Raw genomic sequence first — 23,663 nt, forward strand, 5'->3', positions numbered from 1 at the left:
GCGGGCGGGGAGCGCGAGCGGCGTGGGGCTGCGAGCAGAGCAGGACCGCCTCTTCCCCGCCCTTCAGGCCGGGCCCGGGCTCGGTGCCCCCGCGCTCCTTCCGCTCCCCACCCCGGTGGGTACGGGAAGGTCCCAGCCGCTGCCGGTGCCGGAGGGGCTTCGTGGCCGCGGCCGCCACGGGTCCCGATGGAGCCGTCGAATCTCTATCCGGTGAAGCTCTACGTGTACGACCTGTCCAAGGGCCTAGCCCGGCGGCTCAGCCCCATCATGCTGGGTGAGGGCGCAGGCAGTGGGCGGGAAGGGGGGCCGGCCGGCGGAGGTGCGGAGGCCTGGGCCGAGGCTCCGGGGGCGCCGGAGGGCCCAGGGGATGGAGAAAAGCCCGAGCCGAGAAGGGCGGGGTCGGGTTTGGGCCCCTGGGCCCCACGCTCCGTTTGAGTCCCGGGGTCAGGGATGGAGAGGACTCACGCCCTTCCTCATGCCTTCCGAGCCCCTGCGCCGGGAGGAGGGGCGAGCCGGCGCTGCCGCGGGTGGTTCCCTGCCTCGCCTGGCGAGCCCTCCAGCTCCGTGCTCGGCGCGGAGGTGAAGATGCCTGCCGCGTGGTGCCCCTCGCGGAGAAGGGGACACTGCGGAGATCCGCGGGTGCCCTCGGAGGGCCTGCCCTCCGTGCCGAAAGGAAGCTCTTCCCGCCGCCTCTCGGGCGGGTGGGCAGAGAAAGCTAGAGCCGCACAGGCACCCAGCCGTAGCCCATCCCGCCATAGAGGGGAAGTCAGGTCCCCTGCAGCCCGGATGGTAAGAGAGCAATTCCGGGGGAGGGCTGGACGCTGTTGTGCCGGTGGGATGAGTAAGGGGAGTATCTCTGTTGTGCTCCATTAGACAGCGTCACTGCCAGCCGAGAAAATCAGTGTAAATCAAACTTCATTATAACCCAAATGCCAAAACGCCTTGTGTCACGTGGAGACGGTCAGGTGTGGGATTTCAGGTGATAACCGGGCAGGAAAGGGTTCCAGGAATTGAAAATTGGACAGCTTTTGGCAACATCTATTTGAATGACTATTTTTTTCCTGGATTATATGGAGACATTTAGAGAATGCGGGAGTTCATGTGCATAAGACGAGAGGGCAGAGGTCAAGTAAGCAAGGCCGCTTTTGAGGGCAGCTTTTCAATATCCTTGAGTTTCTGATGTGTAACAGTGAGTCTAGCTTAACCTCTTAACCTGGGCCATTGAGTGGTTCCTATAGTCAGCTTCACCTCAGAACCACCCTGGTGCTTGTGAAAAATACAAAGACACCTTCATTTTCAACATACTTTGTTAAATGGGAATTGAAAAAAAACACCAAAGTTAGAACAGTTCTTTAAATATGCAACTGTGTGTTTAAAGCAAAGGATATAGATATACTTGCTTAGGCAAATAATTATCTGGAAGAATACAAAAGAAACGGGTAGCAGTGATAACAAGGAAACGTGAACTTGAAGCAGGAAGGCAAACGTGAAAGGGAGACTTGGCTATAACTTTTTTGTACCTTTTGGATTGTATACTACATACATATATTATCTATTCCAAATAACCACGTTTTAAATACATAAATTCTAGAGCCTCACTACACAAGTACCAAGTAAGACTTTTCTGGAGTTTTGATCCAAAATTTTGTATTTTTAAAAAAATGTTTTTATTGACTTCATAGAGAGAAAAAAACATTGATGAAAGAGCAATATCAGTTGGCCGCCTCCCACACATTTCCTCAGACACAGCTTCTACTGGGGATGGAGCCCACAACCCAGGCATGTGCCCTGACCGGAACCAACCAGCGCCCTCCTGGTGCAAGGGACAATGCACAGAGAGGTCACTGGTTGGATTCCCGGTCAGGGCACATGCCTAGGTTTCCCGGCTTGATCCCTGGTAGCGGCCGGTCAGGAGGCAGCCCATCGATGTTTCTCTCTTGCATTGTTGTTTCTATCCTTCTCCCTTCCTCTCTCTAAAATCAATAAAAAACATTTTTTAATATACTTTTATTGATTTCAGAGAGGAAGGGAGAGAAACATCAATGATGAAAGAATAATTGGTCGGCTGCCTCTTGCTTGCCCCTTATTGGGGATCGAGCCCCCAACCCAGGCATGTGCTCTGACTAGGAATCAAACCCTGATCTCCTGGTTCATAGGTCGATGCTCACACTGACTGGGCAATAAAAACATATTTTTAAAAAATAAAATAAAAAGCTCCTCAGATAATATATGTAGCTGATCCATTATTAGACAGACATTGGGCTGTTAGATTGTTAAAATTACTAAGGCAGCTCGGGCCAGGTGGCTCAGTTGGTTAGAGCATTGTCCCATGCCCCAGAAGGTCGCTGGTTAGATTCCCAGTTAGGGCACACACCTAGGTTTCAGATTCAATCCTGGGTCGGGGCATGTACATGTATGGGAGACAACTGATTAAAGCTTCTCTATCTCCCCTCTCCTCCTTCCCCCCTCTCCCTTCCTCTCTCTCGCTTTCTCTCTCTCTAAAAAATTAGTAAACATATACAAGGGTGAAGATTAAATAAAAAAGATTAGTAAGGCAAATCTGAAAGCAAAACTGACAAAGTCACTTGGGGAGGGTGCTAGTTTCGAAGAGTTTGCATCAGTCAAATTCTAAATAAACTTCTTGGAATAGAGCCATTTGGTTAGTTTGATCATAGTGAGGCATTAAATATTTCCTAGACCCAAAAATAAAAGCCTCTCCCTTTATAATGTTTGTTGTTTTTTCTATTACCTAATAGTTATTGATTTTAGCTGAAAGGGTCCTTACAGATCATTGCTTCATAATTCATTCAGCAGGTATTTATTGAGTGCCTACTACATGCCATTTCTGTGTTAAACTTAACTAAGGATGACAAAATCAGCAAAGATACTCTGTCATCATGGAGCTATTTAGTGAGAAGACATTAAAAATAAGTAAGCAAATAAAATAATTAAAAATGGTGATAAGTGCTGGGCTGTGCAGGAAGCAAACTGGGTGCTGAGAAAGACATAAGGAGACCTACTTTAAGGGTTATCGGGAGTAGTGACTTTTTTTTTCTTTTTTATTATTGACCTTTTTTTGGAGTCAGGGAGGGAAGAGAGAGAGAGGGAGAGGAAGAAACATTGATTTGTTGTTCCACTTATTGATGCACTCACTGGTTGATTCTTGTATGTGCCTTGACCAGGGATCGAACCTACAACCTTGGCATGTCAGGACGATGCTCTAACCAGCTGAGCCACCGGCCAGGTGGGAGTAGTGACTTTTTAAGTTGGGAATTTAACGATGAGGAAGAAGTAGCCAAATTTAATGATCTCTCTCTCTTTTCACCTTTTTTTCCATTTTGTTTTTATGCCTTTTACAAAAGTAATGAAGACAAGGGTTATCAAAGCTAACAGTCAATACTTTCTAGATTTGAACACTTAGGAGAAATGGGCATTGCCTTACTGGTTCATCCCATCCAGACATCACTAACCTTAAAGTTGGGTATGTTCTAGTTCTATTAATAGCCATATATTGATTTCCCATTCCTAAATATATATGAACCTCTAGAAAATCAATTTGTTTCCTGACTTCTAGGAGCATATTAATACCCAGCTTCCATTGAAAGCTTACCATGTGCCAGACCCCTTTTCTGAGAACTTTGCCTGTGTTATAATCCTCACCACGATTTTGTGAGATGTGTCCTGTTATTACCTCCAATTTTCAGTTGAGGCAGAGCTGGGTTATGAACACAGGCACACTGACTTCCAGAGCTCATGTTCTCAGTTGCTTTATTATTACCACCTCTACTGTGTGATGTTTTCCCTTATAATTGATGCAAAGTAGGTACCTTGTTCATGTTTGTGAAGGCATCTTTGGCCAAGCATTTCATTTGAATGAGATAAAAGTCTGGGCTCAATGTGTATATGCCATTCATAATCATCGATCTGTGATCATCCCTCTTTAGCTTTAATTTTCCCAAACTAAATTAGTGTGACCTCATCGCAGTGCCCTCTTATTCTTATGGCAGTTCCTCATTATAAGACCTCCCATCTAGCCCTAGCCAGTTTGCTCAGTGATTAGAGCGTCTACATACTGATGGAAAGGTCTTGGGTTCAATTACGGTCAAGGGCACATACCTCTGTTGCAGATTCAATCCCCAGCCCCCGCACTTGTGGGAGGCAACCAGTGGATGTGTCTCACATGGATGCTTCTGTTTCTCCTCCTCCCTTCCATGGTCTTTCTAAAAATGTCAATGAAAAAAATATTTTCCGGTGAGGATTAACAACAATAAAAAGACCCCATCTAGCTCTCTGACAGTCATGGTTGTAATAAAGCCCAATGTAATTCTCTCCTGAAATATGTAGACTAGACAATACCCTGTCTCCTAGTTTCCAGTCCCCTAGAATGCTTTCCATGAAGGTATTCCTGTTCCACAGTTCCGCAATCACCATGAAAATGATCCCAAAACTATCCTTAGTGTTCTTTTAAAAATATATATATATATTTTATTGATTTTTTACAGAGAGGAAGGGAGAGGGATAGAGAGCTAGAAACATCGATCAGCTGCCTCCTGCACACCTCACACTGGGGATGTGCCCGCAACCAAGGTACATGCCCTTGTCTAGAATTGAACCTGGGACCTTTCAGTCCGCAGGCCGACGCTCTATCCACTGAGCCAAACCAGTCAGGGCTTGTCTGCTCTTTAAATTTCTTGACTTTTCTATGCTAAAGTACATAGAGATAAATACAGAGGGTGTGGATTTTTTAAATTATAGTAAAAGGTACTTTATATTTGTTGATTGTTTTTGTACAGCTACATATCCTGAGGTCACATTTATTTTTCCTTACAAGCCTATCTTAAAGTTATTCTCAAGTTTAAAGACAGGGATGTGGGGGCGGAATATATATATAGTAATGAAAGACATGAACTCTGCCTCCCAGGAGTTCATTTCACTAAAAATAATGCATGTATGAATGCAGCAGCATAAAAGAGATTATGATTAGATGCCAAAATCATCTGTGAGTGAGTGGTGAAGCAATTATAAGCCTTGAAAGAAGGGAGAGGGCATGGTGGGCTGGATGTGTCAGAGAGAACAGCAAGTACCTTGAGCTCCTGGAGTGCAGACTCTGTCTCATTCCTCTGTGTGTCCCCAGTGGCCAGTCAGAGCTAGTGCTCAATAAATATTATAGGAATGAGTGAGACTTGAAGATTACGTAGAATTTATTTGAAGCTGAGGGTTTTTTTAATGTTTTGATGCCATCTATTGTGTTTTGTTTTAGATTTCTATTATTCATTGTGTAAACTTTTTTATAACCAGCTAATGAATTAATTTAGTGATCATGCAATTTCTTTATGGCAAAAGGAAAATGGATGTGGCTTACAAGGCCCTTTGTGATCTAGCTCCTGCTTTTCCTTCTACCCTCACCTGAACACACTGATGTGATCCTTTCTCAGCTGGGTTCCACAGGAGAATAAAGCCCTACGGAAGAGGATCTGAGGGACTGTTTTCTCATTCTCCCAATAGCTACCAAGTGGTGAAGGGCTGCTATACCCCCTGTCAGGGATACTTCCCCCATCTCTTGGCCTGGCTAACTTCTACTCAGGTCTCACCTAAAATGTCACTTCCTCCAGGAAACTTTCCCTGAACCCCAGCCCCCAAATCTTGGTGCTGTGTCCCTATTGTATGCTGATAACATCCTCTGTTCTCCTTTAATAACATTCATCATCCTATTTTATAATTGCTTGTTTTCTCATCTATGTCCACACCCACCCCAACTGGACTGGAAGCCTCATTGGGGCAGGAACTCTCAATTGTATCTCTGGAGTCTAACAGTGCTTGGTGCTCAATAAATACAGACTGAGAAGAATAAACTGATTTTTTTAAGTTAACGTTAACCCCTTCATATTGCTGGTAATCTGGCAAATGACTGAGCCAACCAGCAGATGAAAACACTGTCAGTTAAAAACACTTTGCCAAAACCGGTTTGGCTCAGTGGATAGAGCATCGGCCTGCGGACTGAAAGGTCCCAGGTTCGATTCCGGTCAGGGGCATGTACCTTGGTTGAGGGCACATCTAGTGGGAGATGTGCAGGAGGCAGCTGATCGATGTTTCTCTCTCATCGATGTTTCTAACTTTCTATCTCTCTCCCTTCCTCTCTGTAAAAAATCAATAAAATATATTTTTAAAAAAAACACTTTGACACTGCCCAGAATCCAGCTATGAACCAGGGGGTCACAGTTCAATTCCCGTTCAGGGCACATGCCTGAGTTCCGGGTTCAGTCCCCATGGTGGAGGCATGCAGGAGGCAGCCGATGAATGATTCTCATCATTGATGCTTCTACCTCTCTCCCTCTCTCTTCCTCTCTGAAATCAACAAAAATATATATTTTTTTAAACCATCACTTTGTCACTGGGGCTACATTTGATTTGTACATGGAACCCGTCACCATCATCCATGTTGTACTTCTTAATAGACATTTATTTAGCACCAGCAGTATACCAGCTGCTGGTCTTGAGCACATCTTACAACTAGCATGTATATCTATCTGAACAAGCTCCATCTATCTTAATTGATGAGGAAGTGGATGGAATATTTTCTTCTTGACTCTTTTTTTTTTTTAATCCTCACCTGAGGATATTTTTTCCATTGATTTTTAGGGAAAATGGGAGGGAGGGGGAAAGAGAGAGAGAGAGAAATGTTGATGTGAAAGAGACACATCAGTCAGTTGTCTTCCTGCATGCTCCCTGACCGGGGTTGGGGATCGAACCTGCAACCCAGGTACATGCCCTTGACTGGGAATCGAACCCTCGACCCTTTGGTGCATGGGCTAATGCTCTAACCACTGAGACACTGGCCAGGGCTCTTCTTGACTTTTATATATATATTCACTTTATTCTTACCATCAGTGGAAGGCTGACTAATGCAGACCTCACTTTTTTGTTATTCATGATGAAAAACAAGGCTGATATCCATGTCTTCCATTTGTTTTCATGTGCATAATTCATAGGCCTCAAAATCAGTGCCCTGGAAATGCTAACAAGCTTGGAAACATGCAGTCATCTGACCCACCTGCTCTCCAGCTTGCTGAGGAAATCCTAGTGGGAAAATAATCTGCTTTCTGTAATGTGCTGATATCCACTGAGCCTACTTCATCGTCCCAGAATGGCCTTGTGCCCTAATTCAGTCTCAAACCACCACCTCCTCCTCCCACCCCAGTCTAGCCAAAACCATTTAAGGATCAGTCCAGCCCCACTTCCCATTGCCTGTCACCCTGTGCAGGAGGCCATTCTCTTCCTCCTGAGAGCAGGATGCCAAGTGGCTACCGTTTCTGTCTGAGCTGCTCCAACAAGTACATCATCCTAGCGTGCTTTTCCTCGTCTTTATGCTAGGCAAACCATGGGTCCTTAATAAATGTCGATAAATATTTGCCCTACACTACCTTGTATAGATGTGTGAGAATAAGGATAACTATGAAGCACTTTAAATTAAGAAAATATATAAATCTACTCAGCCAATTTTAAATGTTCTTTTTGGCTCCACATGTTTGGCAGTTGGATTAATAAATAAAAGAATGGATAAGAGGATTTTTTTATACTCCCAATCACCATTCTATGAATGGATGAGATCTTGAATGTTCCTTGATGTAGTTGAATAAGAAGGAAGTGTTATGTCCAGCTTACAGGCAAATTTAGTGATCGATACAGAGACTAAAGATCAAAAGAATAAAGTAGGGTTTGTATCTTTCAACTTTTGAATTGTTTTTAAGTATTAAATAACTGATGGTGATCTCTGAGGCCCCTCTCCAAAACTCCATTCTTTCAGTAAGGCTGGGTTAGAACTAATGTGTCTGTCCAGCTGTCTTCCTGGGTCATTGAGCATGGGCATCAGAGAGGGCAGTAGCAGACTCAGAGTGCAGTATGCCAAGGTTGTAACGTCATTTGAATAACCAGCCAGGGCAGTTAAGATTGGGGTTAAGAACTTTGGCCTCAATAGCACTGGATGTGTCAACCCACAGGGCTGACAACAGAACACCTCATCTCAACAGGTGGGTGTGCAGCGTCTCTCTTGCAGGTGCTTTGCTAGGTGCCGGAATTACAAAGATGCATAAGAAACTGCCCTATTTTGAGACAATTGTAATCTGATGGGGAGAAAGACAAAAATAGGTAGTTTCCATACCAAAGTGCTATGAGAGCAGCCATAACAATCTCAAATTCTAAAGCGTGAAAGAAATGAGTTAGTCTGTTTTAGGCAAGTGTTATATGCCAGGCACTGTGATGGGCATATTTCATGTGTCTTCTTTAATCTTGGAAATGTTATGAGATAGACACTATTATGTGTGTGTGTTTAGCAGAATAGCACGCTGAGGTTTAAGCAGCACTGGCCAGTAGAACCTTGTGCAGTGATGAAATGTTCTACACCTGCACTGTCCTATCACTAACCAGTAGCCATGTGGCTGTTGAGTACTTGAAATGTGGTAGTACAACTGTGAACAGAACTTGTTCTCTTTTCGCCCCATTGTAATAGTCACATGTAGTCCGTGGCTACTATATTGGACAGCTCAGGCTTAGCAAAGTTCTCAACTTCTACAGGTTTTATGTAATTTGTCCTCTGTTACCTCTGCTCATCTAGTTTTCTTCTCCTCACCCACCCACTCCACTCTAGCCACACTGGCCTCCTTAAGGTCCCTCCGTATGCCTGGCCGGCCCCCCCTCTGCACAGCTCCTTCCCTTGTCTCCTTCAGGTCTTTGCTCAAGTGCCCCCTTCTCCAAGAGGTCCACCCTGGCTATCCCTGAAACTCCCAGTCTCCCTTACCCTGTCCTTAACTTTTCTATATACTCATTATTGCTAACATATTATGATACTGTTTATTAATATTTATTACTAAAGGCCTGGTGCACGAATCCGTGCACTGGTGGGGTCCCTCAGATTGGACTGAAACCGGCAGTCCAACATCCCCCAAGGGGTCCTGGAGTGCGAGAGGGTACTCTGCAAAGTTGCTGTCACTCGGGAGCTCCTGCGTTGAACATCTGCCCCCTGGTGGTCAGTGCATAGCATAGCTACTGGCCGGTTGGCTGGTCAGCTGGTCACTTAGGCTTTTATATAGAGACTAGAGGCCCGGTGCACAAATTTGTGCATTGGTGGAGTCCCTCGGCCTGGCCAGTGATTGGGGCCAATCAGGGCCGGCCCGGGGAGGAATGGCGGGATGTTGGCCACCCACAGGAGGTTGGCTGTGGGAGCGCACTGACCACCAGGGGGCAGCTCCTGCATTGAGCATCTGCCCCCTGGTGGTCAGTGCGAATCATAGCTACCAGCCAGTTGTCCGATCATAATGGTCACTTAGGCTTTTATATATATAGATTACTTATTGACTGTCCCCTTCCCCATCCCATAAGGCCCATGAAAATTTGTCTCCTTTGTTTATGATGTATCCCTAGTGCCAAGAATAGTGCCTGAAATATAGTAATCACATGGTAAACATTAGTTCACTTATAGAACTGGTGGGATTCAGACATGACTTGTCCACACCAGAACCTGTATTCTTAGTCACTACACTATTCTTTCTCTCTCTCTCTCTCTCTCTCTCTCTCTCTCTCTCTCTCTCTCTCTCTCTGTAAGAGAGCATTTATTTGGTAAACTACAGAGGTAGGAGAAGTACTTCCTAGAAGAAATGGGTTTAGGAAATGAGTTATGGGGGTAAAGGAAGGGCCCTTGGAGCTTGGGAATGAGGAAGCTAAGGGTAATGTGCCTGGGGGAGAGGGAGGAAGAGTGAGAGAGGAAAGGGAAAGGCATGGGTGTGCTCCCAGGAGGGAGAGCGCTATTCTTTCTCTTAAGAGTGTGGTGTTCCTCCAGAAGTAAATGAGAGCAGGAACAGGAAAAAAAAGAGCAGTGTCCTGCCCAGGCCCGTTTCTCAGTGATTAGAGCATTGGCCTGAGGACAAAAAGACACATTCCTGGTCAAGAGCACCTAGGTTGCAAGTTCAATCCCTGGCTCCATGGGGCTCTAGCAGGAGGCAACCAATCTATGTCTCATGTTGATGTTTCTCTCTCTCTCTTTTTCTCTCTCCTCCTACTTCCTCTTTCCCTCTCCTTCCCCCCCACCCTTTCAATCTGTCTAAAAATCAATGGAAAAAATATCCTTGGTTGAGGATTTTTTAAAAAAGTGTCCCTAATCTGTCCAAATTCACTGCATTATTACATGTCTTCAAGGAAATAAACAGCAAATTGCTGCCATTTAGACAAAAAGCTGTATTATAAATGACAGTCCAGAAGAGCACATCAGCTCTATAAAACACAACGTTCATTTCTCCATTTCACACATAGTAAACAAGGAGGAGACTTAGTGGTCTTCTAGAGTCAGCTGGTATAGATAAGAATCCAAGCCAGTTTATCTTTTAGCCCAGTAAGCCAGGATTTGAAGATACTTGTCCTAAATGGGTCCCCCCCCCTCCCCCCCACTTTGGCATCCAATCTGTTTCTGATCCACCTCTGGGATTTTAGCTCAATTTGGAAAAGGCAGAGCCTGCCCCACAGTCTCTAGGGCAGTGATGGCGAACCTTTTGAGCTCGGCGTTTCAGCATTTTGAAAAACCCTAACTTAACTCTGGTGCCGTGTCACATATAGAAATTTTTTGATCTTTGCAACCATAGTAAAACAAAGACTTATATTTTTGATATTTATTTTATATATTTAAATGCCATTTAACAAAGAAAAATCAACCAAAAAAATGAGTTCGCGTGTCAGAGGTTCGCCATCACTGCTCTAGGGGCTACCCCAGAATCGCCAGGCCAGAACCCCTCTGCCATTTGTGATTGTGTCACCAAAACAGCAGATCTCTAAGTGGAGAGCAGACTGGCCCCTGTTTTCCTTCCTATTTCATTTAGCCTTGCAACACTAACAGCAAAGAATGAAATGTTATGTGTAAAGTAGAGCATTTCATATAATTTGCTGGTGAAATCTGTTCTTAGATCTTACCCACCAATCCTGAAGTCAAATTTCATTTTTCTTTTGGAGGTTTTCCCCCTTTTCCCCGAGGAGGGCATTATGCCTAATAATGGTCTCCGTTTATCAAACCTCTATGTACCACACACTGTGATGCTTTTATACATTATTATTCTTGACCACAACAGCTCTGAGAGTTTGAGTAAACTTGGCTAAGATCCATGACTAGCAAGAGGAAAAGCTCGGATCTGAACCTATTGTACTCTGAACCTCCTCTGATGACACTACACTGAGCCATCAGTATGTTAGTTATCCTGAGGGGCCATGGTTTCTTACCCATTTAAAACATTTTCTTAAAGGGACAATCAATATATTCCATTTATTTCCTAGGTAAATTCCATAATTGTGTATGTTGCACAAAGGGAGAAACATAAGCATATCACCTCTCTTTCCACACAATGCTTGGAGTTTCACCCTGTAGAAAGTCACAGGGCAAGCATGGAAAGTAACAGTTAGCAATCAGTAAACAGTTAATGTGAAATTATAACCAAAGGCAAGTGGTGTTGATAATGTTCTCACATCTGTCACTGCCCTGCCTTCTCATCCTTAGCACTGTTGTATGGTATCTCCCATGGACTCTGGCAAAGACTTCCTCACTCGAGTCTGCTCTCTCCACGCTCTTCCATCCCATTCATCTTCTCTACCTAGAGTTGTCTTTTCAAAACGTGGGTCTGATTAAGGCACTGTGCTGCCTGACCACCGTCAGCGCCCCCACCAGCCCAGCCCACCGTTCAGGACGGCCCTCAGTCCAGGCTTACCCTCCTTTGCCTACGCCCTTGCTGGCCACTTGTCCTCTTATCACCGTCACTCTGCCCTGCCAGACCTCAGGCTTTCTGACAGCCGTGTGTTTGCACATGCTGCTGCTCCTGTGGCAGAAGCATCCATCCTGCCCCCCGCTCGCTGGTTGAGTTGCAGCTTACAAAGCTCGTTCTTTAGCTTTATTATCGGTAGCACCTTATTTTTACCACATTATAAAGCCTGTCAACCTGTTGTAATTATGTGTCTCTCTTTCCATTTGACTTTGGGATCCTTAAAGGCAGGACAGTGATCTGTTCATAGTTGCGTGTGGGACCTGACATCATTTCTGGCATCTAGAGATGCAGACTACATTTACAGTGACTGTTTAAGTGGATGGCATCTGCAGTTTTGCTCTTTCATTTCTGAAGGATTTTATCTCAGTGAAGAAGTGGGTAATAGCTTTTCTATACTATTGTTTTGCTATAGGCTCAATATGACTAGTTAAAAAGGCAAAGTTGAAAGTTGAATTGACCCCAAAGGGGGAAGAAAAGCAGATATACAATTGGAGTACATCTATACCAGGGTTTTTATCTTGCATTCTGATGGATTCTGGTCACTTTTCAACTTAACATGATATACCTGTGTCAGGACCTAAGGACCTTATTGGAGGAGAACTGCATTCCTAGAAAGTCCCTGCAGAGGTGGATAGTGGGTTTCCCTGGGTTTGAGTGATGATCTGGATTTACTCAGCTGGGAGGCCATGTAGTCTAGTCCCCAGTGGCTAAATCTCTTCTTTTCTCCACAGGGAAACAACTGGAAGGCATCTGGTAAGTTGGGTGGGATCCTTACGTTGACTGGTTTACAAAAGAAAGCTGAACCTGTGCACTTCAGGTTCCAGTCTGTGGTTCCAGCTTAAATCCCAGCTCTGCGTCATAAATCTTCAAGTTGTAACGCGGTGGTTCTCAGCCAGGGATTCTTTTGTCCCCTCCCCCCCGGGACATTGGGCAGTTTCCAGAGACATTTTGGGTGGGTGGGTGGAGGCCAGGGATGCTCCTGTCACATCCTACAGTGCACAGGACAGCCCACACAAAGAATTACTCAGCCACAACTGGCAGTGGTGCTGAGATTGAGAAACCCTGCCCTAAAGAAAGGCAGAGAGATGTCCTGCCCGCCCCTCACCAAGGTTTCTAACTACAGAAGTCTGAAGGCCCCACAAGTCTGTCTTAAATCACACCTACTTTGATCTCTCACTGCTGGACCCATCCCTGTCAGACAACGAGACGGTGGCTGAGCTCTCAGCTCCACTCATGAGGAAGCCATAGGTCAGTATTCAGTCTTGACTCCTAGACCCTCCTGACATTGGATTGATAGAATGGCCCTTTGCTTTGTTTGACTCAAACCAAGTAATATGAACCTCTTCACCTGAAATAGGTCCACCCTTCACACCATCTGGTCCTTCCATCAGCATGGTCCAGGTGCACTGCTCCTGTTAGTTTAAAAAGCCCAGTCTGCACCTTGGTCTGCAGTCTTTATTTCAGTAATTGATTTGTTAATACCAAGGTGAATCTCTAGGTACTCCCCTCTGCTTACATGGTTCTCAGCTGGGGTCAATTCTGAGACATTTGGTAATGTCTGGAGACATGTTTGGTTGTCACAACTGAGGGGAGGGGATGCTGCTGGCATCCAGTGGGTGGAGGCCAGGATGCTGCTACACATCCTGCACTACACAGGCCAGCCCCCAGTCAAGAGCTGTCCAGCCCCAAATGTCAATAGTGCCAGAGTTGGGAAACCCTCACCTGTGGTGCTTATCTTGCCTTTGTTTAGTTGGTTTTGAAAGGCTGTTGACCACAGTCCTATCCGTGGGCAGAAATGATTCTCAGTGCAGTGTGGTGATTGCTTTTTCTCAGATGGTTTTAAGCTTTCTGGCTTATTCTGTCTCCTCTCTGCGTTGCAGGCACACCTCCATAGTTGTACACAAGGATGAGTTCTTCTTTGGCAGCGGTGGGATCTCCAGCTGTCCCCCGGTGAGTGACCCTCCCCAGCCCTGTCCTGCAGTCTCAGGTTCCTGGGGATTCCCAGAGACCAGGAACTCGGCTGCTACTCTCTGTGTTCTCGTCCTGGCCCAGTGCATGTAGGCCTGTGGCATAGCTCCTCGCAACTGCCTGAAGGCTCAGCTCAAGAGAACCCTCCCCAGGCCCTCCAGCCAGTTGCTGTGCTCTCTGCTCCCATGGCACTTTTGGGTCCCTCTGTGTCACACTGAGCATGTTATGGTGAAATGAGCTGTTCCTGGGGTTCCACAGGAACCATGTAAGCTCTTGGGGAGCCAAGACTGTGCCTCACTTTCCTATCCCGTGACCAGCTCCGTGCCCGGCTCACAGCATGAACTCAGCCAATGTGAAGCCGAATCCACGGGCTCTGAGAGGTAAAGTGAGTGGCCCAAAGTGACATGGCCAGTACGTGGCAGCAGTACTTAAACAGCCCTGTGACTCTAAAGCCCATGCCGTTTTCCAAAAAAATTCTGTCTGAACTAGCCAGGGTTGTCCCAGGAGGTGCTCAAACCACATAGCCATTCATTTTGATACTCATAAATGGGAAGTCATTCTTGGTTTCTTCTCACTGGTCCCTCACCTATAACAAATCCTTCATTAGGCCCAGTCAGTTCTACCTTGTAAATGTGTCTTGAATCAGCCTTTCTCTCCTCACCTATCCCCTTTTCTCCAGGGCTCTCACCTAATCCAGGCCACACTCACATCCAGCCTGGACTACATCCATGCATCTGCTCTTTTCTCCATCAGTCAGTTCTCCCCACGGAGAGAAAATCTGATTGTGGCATCCCCCTGCCACAAAACTCTACCCATTATTCTTGGAATAAAAACCAGAAAGCTCGCCCTGGCTGGTTTGGCTCAGTGGATAGAGCGTCGGCCTGCGGACTGAGGGGTCCCAGATTCGATTCCAGCCAAGGGCACATGCCTGGGTTGCGGGCTCAATCCCCAGTGGGGAGCGTGCAGGAGGCAGCCAATCAATGATTCTCTCTCATCATTGATGTTTCTCTCTCCCCCTCTCCTTCCCTCTCTAAAATCAATAAAATATATTTTAAAAAAAAAAAAAAACCAGAAAGCTCGGCGTGACCTCCAGGGCCCTAACTGGTCTCAGGCTGCCTATCGGGGTGGCCTCTTTTCAAGTCATGCCCTTGCCCAACCCCTCTCCTTACTCCTGGAACACACCTTCAAACCTCTCCACTGCCTTCAGCCCACTCCCCGATCTCTCACCTTGTTATGCTTCTCCATCCTTCAGATTTGAGCTCAGTGTCCCTGACCCTCAAATCTTCCTGACCCTTCAGACTGGGATGGTCCCCTGCCATATGTACTGACGGCATTCTGTAATTTTCCAGCAAGACCCTTATTGCAACTCATAATAATACATTGGTTTATGGGTTTTTTGTCTGCCTTCCCCACTAGGCTATAAGCTCCCTGAGGGCAAGAAACTCCTCTGTTTTGTTACATCATACCCAGTGCCTAGCATAAGGCCCGTCACATAGTGAGTTCTCAGTACATATTTGTTATGTGAGTGAATAAGGGGGGAGGGGGAGTCCAATAGTGACCTTTTAGTTTCTTATAACTCTGAGGTCATTTTTCTCTGGCTACCATGATTATCCTGCTCACCGTGCCCTCTCCAGTGCCTGGAACAATGTCAGGCACATAGTAGGTGCTCACTAGCTGTTGTATAAATTCATGGTCTTGCCGAAACCAGTTTGGCTCAGTGGATAGAGCGTCGGCCTGCAGACTGAAAGGTCCCAGGTTCGATCCCGGTCAAGGGCATGTACCTTGGTTGTGGGCACATCCCCAGTGGGAGATGTGCGGGAGGCAGCTGATCGATGTTTCTCTCTCATCGATGTTTCTAACTCTCTCCCTTCCTTTCTGTAAAAAATCAATAAAATATATTTTAAAAAAAAAAATTCATTGTCTTTGCAGGGAGCTTTGCTTTGGAGCCCGCTACCTTTTTCCCAGCTCATTCCCAGCGCTGTCCCTCCCTCGCCCCCAGTGATCCTGTTGCTTCCCCGTGGCTGGTTTTCCCATTGGGCCCCAGTTTTGCCCTTGGTCTACTGTGGTGGTCTGTTAGCCCATGGCGGAGGGTTTTCTGTAAGCCTTTCAGGGGCCATTAACTCCCTTGCCTGGGGAACCCTATTAGCATCATTGGATTATCCTCACTGATCATAAAAGAACTGAATTTGGAAATATTTGCCAGCCTGTCAGATTGCTCACAGTCCTTCACATTTTCCTTGTGTTCAAGGGACATCAAGTGTGTCACTAGAAACCCTGGCTGCTTACCTTTTGGACATGGGCATAGGAAGGTGGCCTGTCACGTGGGAGCCATTTCTAATTGTCCTGTTCTGCCCTCATGGTCAGGCAGTTTGGGGACGAAGGGAGATTCAGATTCTGGGTTCCTGTCTTTTTATCAGCTGAAGGAGTGGACAGCATCAGGAGTCTGACCTGCATGAGACTCGGCTTCCCAGGCCCCCACCAGAAACTAGAAGCCCAATTTCTTAGCCATCTTTCTAGCACTGGCAATGGCAAGTCTCCAGGAGGCTCTAAGCCATTGGAGCCCCGGTGCACATAGGAAGTAACATTCTTCATCTGCCCTAGGTGCTCTGAGAGTTAAAGTTGTCAGAACAGAGCAGTTGTGGTCGTCCATGGAAAGGCACATTAAAAAGTTCAATGGAAATGGTAATTTAATGACTCTCTTTGGGTTGGCTCTTTTAGGGAGGGACATTGCTTGGGCCCCCAGACTCTGTGGTTGATGTGGGGAGCACAGAAGTCACAGAAGAAATCTTTCTGGAGTACCTGTCCTCCCTGGGGGAGTCTCAGTTCCGGTGAGTGGAGACAGGGTGGTGGTTAGTGTGTCTGTCTCCCCACTAGATTATCACCCCCAGAGGGCAGCCACCAGTCCCATCCCCAGAGTCCTCAGCACCGGGCCTGGCCCAGCATTTGCTGAATAGACATGCAGAGGAGGCAGAAGAGCGCAGCGTCGCTCCAAGGCCGCGTTCCACCCAGCAGGCCTTCTGAGACTTGGAGGAAGGACGGGCTAGTGATTCTTCCTGATTAAAATCAGCTGCTGCTATTCAGCAAATCCTGTCCTCGGCTTACACTGGCCAAGTATTTTGTGCTGAAAATCAAAACCAAGGTTTGTAGAGGGGTTGGGATAGAATACAAACTCGAGCAGATTTTCTCTTAAAGAAGCTTTTGTCGATTCAATAACTGTTAAACTCCAATCCTAGAGCTCTGCTTTTGTGAAAGTAAAGATTGTCCTGAAATTGTTGAGGAGCCTCATGTTTATATCTCATCCTTCCCTTCAAAATCTGTTTCCAATGGTCCAGTGAGGCAAACCAAGCAGCCCTCAAATTCAGCTGTGCTCCCCATTCCATTACCTGGTTGAGCATTTCATACACTCGCTTGCTGGCTGCTCACTCATGCCTGTGCTCCTTTCTCACAATGTGCAGAGGTGAGGCCTATAACCTCTTTGAACACAACTGTAACACCTTCAGCAATGAAGTGGCACAGTTCCTGACCGGGAGGAAGATCCCTTCCTACATCACTGACCTTCCCTCTGAAGTTCTCTCCACGTAAGTGCCCTCTGCCTCTGCCCTGCCTTGTAAGTCCCCATTCCCGGCCAGTGCCACTCCTCCGCCCAGGTCTGCCCTCTCCTGGTCTCGGCAGAATCTTCCCAAGCCTGGTGGGCCCTGTCATGATGGCAGCTTCGAACACGGAAGGCCACCGTTTTCTCTACTCACAGATGCACCCTTGTATTACCTTCACCTGACTTGGAGTTGGGCCATCTCCCCTGGTCTGAGTGCAATCGCAGAACTTAGAAACCCACTTGTACAGAATCTGGCATCTGTCTTTCCCATTGCACACGAAGCATGCCACTCCCCAGGAGTGCCCGCTTATAATGCAGTTTTAGATGGAGAAGCAGAGAGTAGGTCAGAGAATTCCGAGGGCGGCTTGTTGTTAGTCTTTCTTCCTCTGCACCATGAGCTCTTTGACGCCCTCAAAGACAACTTCCTACTTGCCCTCGTACCTTATGGGCCATCACCCAGGCACTGTCCCTAAAAGGACACCCACCCACCCAAAGCCATCACACCCCTCCATTCCTTTGCTATTGACTGCGTTCAGGCAGCCTCTGCCCACTCCAGGGCCATGTCCATTTGTTGACTGACTCAGTTTCTCCTGAACTGGGGCCCTGTCCGACAGGGATCCCAGCAGGTTGAGCAGGCTCGGCAAGGGGACTGTTTTCACACCTGGGTAGGAACCCCTCAGGAAAAACTGCATCGAACACAAGGCTGCTCTGGCCCAGCCCTGGCCCTGCCTTCCTTGGCGGGTGTGTTCAACCACGCCGCCTTACTAAGGATCTAGGTTATGGGGCCCTGAGCAAGCTTTAGTAGCTGGAATGTTCTTGCTGTTATTGTTTGATGGGTGGAGACTGAACTAAGGTTACTGTTTTTCAGTTTCATCTGTTTCTGTTTGGAATACTTCATTCCCTTTGAATTTGGGGACAATTTTCCAAAATGGTAGTATCCACTGAAGGAAAACAACCCCAGTAACTGAGATGTGTTGTGGACAACCTGTTTTAAGGTTGAGTAATCTTGGACAGTCTCTGACATCTGGTGTTTGCAGTTCCAGCCAAGCTCCTCTGAGAACAAATGGGGAGCCCTTTACAAAGTGGCATTAACACCTGGCAACCTGCATTTGTTGCGTTTCCTGATTCTTCCTGTGTCCCTAACAGAATCTCCTGACTTTACCTTTTTCATGTCTTTTTTTCCTCCTCAGCTTCCTCATTAAACTTTATTTTATCTTCTTGTACCGTGAAAATTAAAGATACAAGTACAGAAAGTACAAGAAACTCTAGTTCCCTGTATGTGGTCAGCCTGTTCAAGCCATAGAACTAACCAGGACCTAGAGGCAAAGGTAGTGAGATGGTAGCATCTACTGGGGAGGGGACCCCAGGTGTCAAAATGCAGAGCAGGCTGGTTAGAGACCCTTCCCATGAAAAGCCAGGCGGGAGGCAGGTGGGAAGAAGAGATAAGGTAAGAGTGTCCTTCCCATGTGGTGGTGACGCTGCACCTGTGGGGAGCTGGGCGTGCTGGCGGTCCCTGAACCCACCTGAGCGCCTGTGTCTACTTTCTCCACAGCCCCTTCGGACAGGCCCTGCGGCCCCTCCTGGACTCCATCCAGATCCAGCCTCCTGGAGGGAGCACCATGGGCCGACCCAACGGTCAGAGCTAACAGGACTGCATGGGACCGCCCTGCCTCCCAGGGCTTTCCTTTTTAAACAAAACAAACCCGACCAGATTTCTATTTTATAATTTTACATCAGAGCTAACAACCAGGGGACAGCTTTTTAAATTTCCCAGGGAAGGAGATCATCAGGCTGCATGTAGGACAATGCTGCTAAGAACAGAACAAAATGCCATCCCTTTGAAAGTATTATACTAATTTATTAAGGCTGTCTTGTCTGTGCGTTCACTTGACGCTGCTTCCTAAGCGTCCTCCACACTCGAGGAAAGGAGGGGGTTTGTTTAAGCAGGAAGTACAGTTTGGGGGAGCCCCAACCTAGAACCTCTTTCCAGAAAACACCCATGCTCTACCCAGGTTGCCACCTCCTGTGGGGATCCAGGTTTTACAACAGCCATGACCTGGAAGCAGTTCCTCACTAGTGTTACACGAACCAAAGGAGTTGGTGCACGTGGAACCAGTTTCAGGATGACTCACCCAACCTAAGTGAACTCTTTAGCCACAGCTGTGTCACCTTCCCTCCTCTACCCCAAGCAGGCCATGAGGCCCGAGCTGGAGCCGCCAAAAGCCTCGGGATCGAGGGAGAGCAACAGAAGTGTCAGGCAGAGAAAACAGGATAAAGCCATTCCTCCTTCCTCCCTAGACTGATGGCCAATCCTCAGACATCAATTTTGGAGAACCTGCCTTCCTCAGCATAGCTGACCTGTTGTAATTAACGAGGGTCCGGCTGGAGCGGCAGAGACCCAGGCCCCCTGTCTGCAAGTCACATGTAATAACCTTATTACAGTCGCCTCCCCACCCAGACCAATGTGCAGTATTCAGCTGGGACCAAGAGGAATGATTCCCAGCTCCAGGAAATGTAGAAAGAATAATAATGCAGAGTCAAGGTGGCAAGAAATTTAGAGTTGTTTCTGATGGGAATTTGTGCATTATCCTAAATGTGTTGTGAAGACACATGTTGTTTCCATCGTCATTTTGACTTTAAGGAAGCATGGTAAGGGGTGCATGGCCATTTTCCTTATGAGCTGCTGCTGAGACATAGGCAGGGAACAATCTGGAAGTTTCTTATCCAGAGAAGCTTTCAGATTCCCTTTCTTCACTGCGCCTCCCCTTAAGTTAGCTTTTGGGGAAGTGAGGGTGGAGGGAGGACTCGGCTGCCAGGGACCTGAGGCCCAGCTCCGGCATTGCCCCTCTGGCCCCTCCTCCTGCGACTTCTTAGACTTGAATTACGTTGTCTTTCCTGGGGTTTGGCCTGCAGCAGGTGCCTTTCTTTTCCAAAAAGCTGCTGCTCCCCTCTGGCCCCTCTCCTGTCTGTGCCATCCGCAGAGCAGTTGGCATCAAGGTCTCAGCTCAAGGAAAGGATGTTAGTCTGCCTTAGTGTTTGCCTGTGACCTGGCCAGCTGTGATGTCAAGTGACATTTTGGAACTTTTACGATGGGAGGCCAAACGAATGAGTGTTTAATTCTTCTCAAGACCCACTGATTTGCCAGAATGTGTGGCAGTGATCCACTAGAGCAGAGACTGGCAGGGGCCCTTACTTAATGTTCACCGACTGGAGAATGGACCACGGGGCATGGCTTTCTCCCAGGAAGGCAGCACGTTGGCTCCTTCCCGCCTGGTGTCTCCTTTCCCAGCTGCCTGGCCCAGCCCTCCCTCTCTACCAGGCTCTTCCTCCAACCTCTCCACAGAGCTCCAGCCAGAGGGTGCTGGGCATCACAGCTCCTCTTCTCTCTCCCCATCTCCAGGCGCAACTGGTTTCTCCTCCCACAGTCACCTGCAGACCCAGGGCTGTACTGAAAAATGGCTCCCCTAAGAGACTTTGAGTCACTTGGTCCATTGAAAGTCCCCTTCATGCCTAGCAGCCATTTGTGCCAATGCCTGTGCCCTAGGGAGAGACAGAGGGATCAGTAAGCCATCATCTCAGAGCCCTGCAGGAAAGCAAGCTCTCCCTCCCCGACCCAAGTCCTACCGGCGCTCACTTCGGAAGCCCAGGCTCAGACTCGGACTCCTCACATTCTGTCTCCCAGCACGTCAGCAGCGTGTCCGTTGTGCCCAGCTAGGTCCACGCGGGCGTGCAGGGGTGACCAGAGTGACAAGTGAGCCACGTGTGTGATTGTGGTGCACAGGGGACACCTGCATAGCAGTCCGCTGGTTTAAAGGGACGGAAGAAGGTGGGATGAGACCGGCACCCCTCCCAGAAATAAAGCTTGTACCTTTGAAATTCTTTTTTGCCCTTGAAGTCAGACTAATAACTGTGTTTAGTACGGCGGTGTTTGCTGGTTTTCTTTGATGTTTTTTCTAATGCAATAAACTCGCTCTGCCTGCTGCGTTTGTGTCAGGTGTGACGGTCCGGGTGAGCGTCCAACAGGAAGCCCTGGCTTTTTTGTCTGTCTCCCTCTGAGCTTGACTTTGCTGAGTCTGGATGTGCCACCTTTGCTTGGTTGTAAGCCTTACAGATAAGAAGTGGTGAAAGCAGGAACGAGTGTATGACTTTCACCACTGATTTACAAAGATGGAGGAAGAACCCTGCTGAAAGCCAGGTAAGGTTACACTGCAGTGAGAGAGATGGGCACCAGGTGGCGCTGTGCACCCCACAACCAAACTCGGCTGACCTGGATACCGCAGGTCACAAGACTGCCCTGCTCCCCACACACCTCTACCCTTTCGTGGCCCCCAAAGAGTCCACAGGGCAACACATTTATCAAGATGCTTCTCGAATTTATCCTCGGACCTCTCCAATCCCACACCTTCCTGCAAGAGTAGTTCCTATCACTGCAGGCGGTTTCCACCTCTGCCCTTAATTTACCATTTGCTGGACCTGAATTCTCCCCTCCCCACCTATCCTCAGAGCAGCCCCTCACCAGGTGCTAAAGGCCCAGCTTTAGCACTTCTCTGCAAAGCCTTTGCCGCCTCCACGCACAGCTGCCCCTTCCCTCCTGCGGGTGCCTCCCAAACACTCCTGCCAGCTGGGGCAGGGCCTGGCTGTGGTCATCTGAGTGCCCAGCACCCAGCACATGCCTGACAGAGAGCTGCCGACACGGAGTGAGTCAGTCCCCATAGGCCCACACTGAGGGGGAGGGGCAGGTCATAAAAAACCCTGGACCTGGATTTAGACGCCCGGATTGAACCTCTGCCTCAGATACCTTGATCAGGCCTTCCTTTCACTGGGCCTCAGTTCATTCTGTAGAATGAAAACTGCATCAAATAGTCTCCAAGGCCCCTCCTTGTGGGACTCCTCTCGCCATCCCTGGCATGAGAGGTGAGGAGTGACTTGCCCAAGGTCTCAGTCCTGGGGCTCAGGTCTAAGCCACAGAAATCACTAACCCAGGTGTCAGGAGACTGCTGTCCTGCGTCCCACCCTCAGGCGGGGCAGTGCTGGGGCCCAGCCATCTATGTCCCCACTGGCTTTGACTGAAGGAGCCCCAAGGGGGCCTGTGCCAACCCAGCAACAGCCTCCACCCCCTCCACAAAACACCTATAAGCATGCGCACTGCAGCTGGTTTAAATGTAACACCCTTGTTTATTGTGAAAACAATAAGCTCTGCAGGCATTTTGGAAAATGAAGGAAAAAAATCTAACACCCACAGTCTGACCAACCACCCACTGCTCCAAACCAAGATGGAATTAAAACCAGCAATAGCTCTACCCTGCTCCCCTTTTAGCACATCTCCTCCCCTGCACCCAGAGAGGCTGCAGTGGTGGTCCCATTTATAGACAAAGAACGGGACCAGAGAGAGGGAGGGACCTGCTCAAGGTCGCCTGGGGAGAGGCAGCCCCAGGAACTGTCAGTCTGACTGTACCCCCACTACACCTGGGCTGCCCCCTTGGGCTGGGACTGCCCACCTTCAGGTCACACTCCAGACAGAGAAAAGAGGGGCAACACCCCTGTATTCATTCGGCAACATGTTGACACTTGGCCTTCCACCAAGGGGCCCAGGAAAAGCCTGGGCTTTGGGGGAATGGAACTGAATGTGAGTCCTGACTGTTCTGTGTGACCCGGGAAAGCAACTTCAACTCTGACGTCAGTACCTAGGTCTGAAAATTGAGTGTCAGCACTGTCACCTCAGTGGATTCTGGCAAAAGAAAATGAAATGCCCAACGGATGAGCTATACTGCCCAAAACAAACATGGAAGTCACTAACCTGCAAACCTCAGCCAACTGTATGGCCCAGAAGAACCTAGTCTTCCTTCGTGAGCAGGATCCTGCCAGGATGGGGTCTCAGGCCCCCTGCCTTCAGGCCTGGCTTCCTTTGGTGCTCTGGAAACCCTTCTGGCCCAGCCTCCCAGTCCCAGTTCCCCCAGTCCTGCTCCTCGCTTTCCCTAGGGCCTCCTCAGGGCCCCATCTGAACACCAGTTGCCAGGGGAAAGCCTCCCTCTTAAAGGGATATACTGGTGGCCATAAGGCCTCCCCATCTGGTCTTCCTGGGTCTGCGTCTCAGGGCAGTTCACTCCCCCCCTCTGGGGTTCAGTATCCTCATCACTGAAATGAGTTCTGGAATTCAGGGGGAGATTGTGAAAGGTATTTAAAAGGAAACTGGTTCACTACAGGTCTAAGGCGTAGGTGTGCTATTGTTGGGAGCTTATCTCTGTCTTTGAAAAGGTGGAGCTGATCCGCAGGAGACAAACACTTGTCCTGCCATATGGGCCCCATTCTAC

General features: G+C 48.0%; 1 protein-coding gene across 1 annotated transcript; it reads left to right on the plus strand.

The window, feature by feature from the left end:
* Positions 1-34: 34 nt before the first annotated feature.
* Positions 35-21,334, plus strand: DESI1 (desumoylating isopeptidase 1). The gene is made up of 6 exons (XM_059680836.1): positions 35-274; positions 12,524-12,545; positions 13,673-13,742; positions 16,479-16,588; positions 17,216-17,338; positions 18,905-21,334. Exons 1-6 carry the CDS (start codon positions 187-189, stop codon positions 18,996-18,998), a joined length of 507 nt encoding a protein of 168 aa, XP_059536819.1. The 5' UTR covers positions 35-186; the 3' UTR covers positions 18,999-21,334.
* The last annotated feature ends 2,329 nt before the right edge of the window (positions 21,335-23,663 follow it).

Source organism: Myotis daubentonii, chromosome 2 (assembly GCF_963259705.1).
Source record: "Myotis daubentonii chromosome 2, mMyoDau2.1, whole genome shotgun sequence".
NCBI lineage: Eukaryota > Metazoa > Chordata > Mammalia > Chiroptera > Vespertilionidae > Myotis > Myotis daubentonii.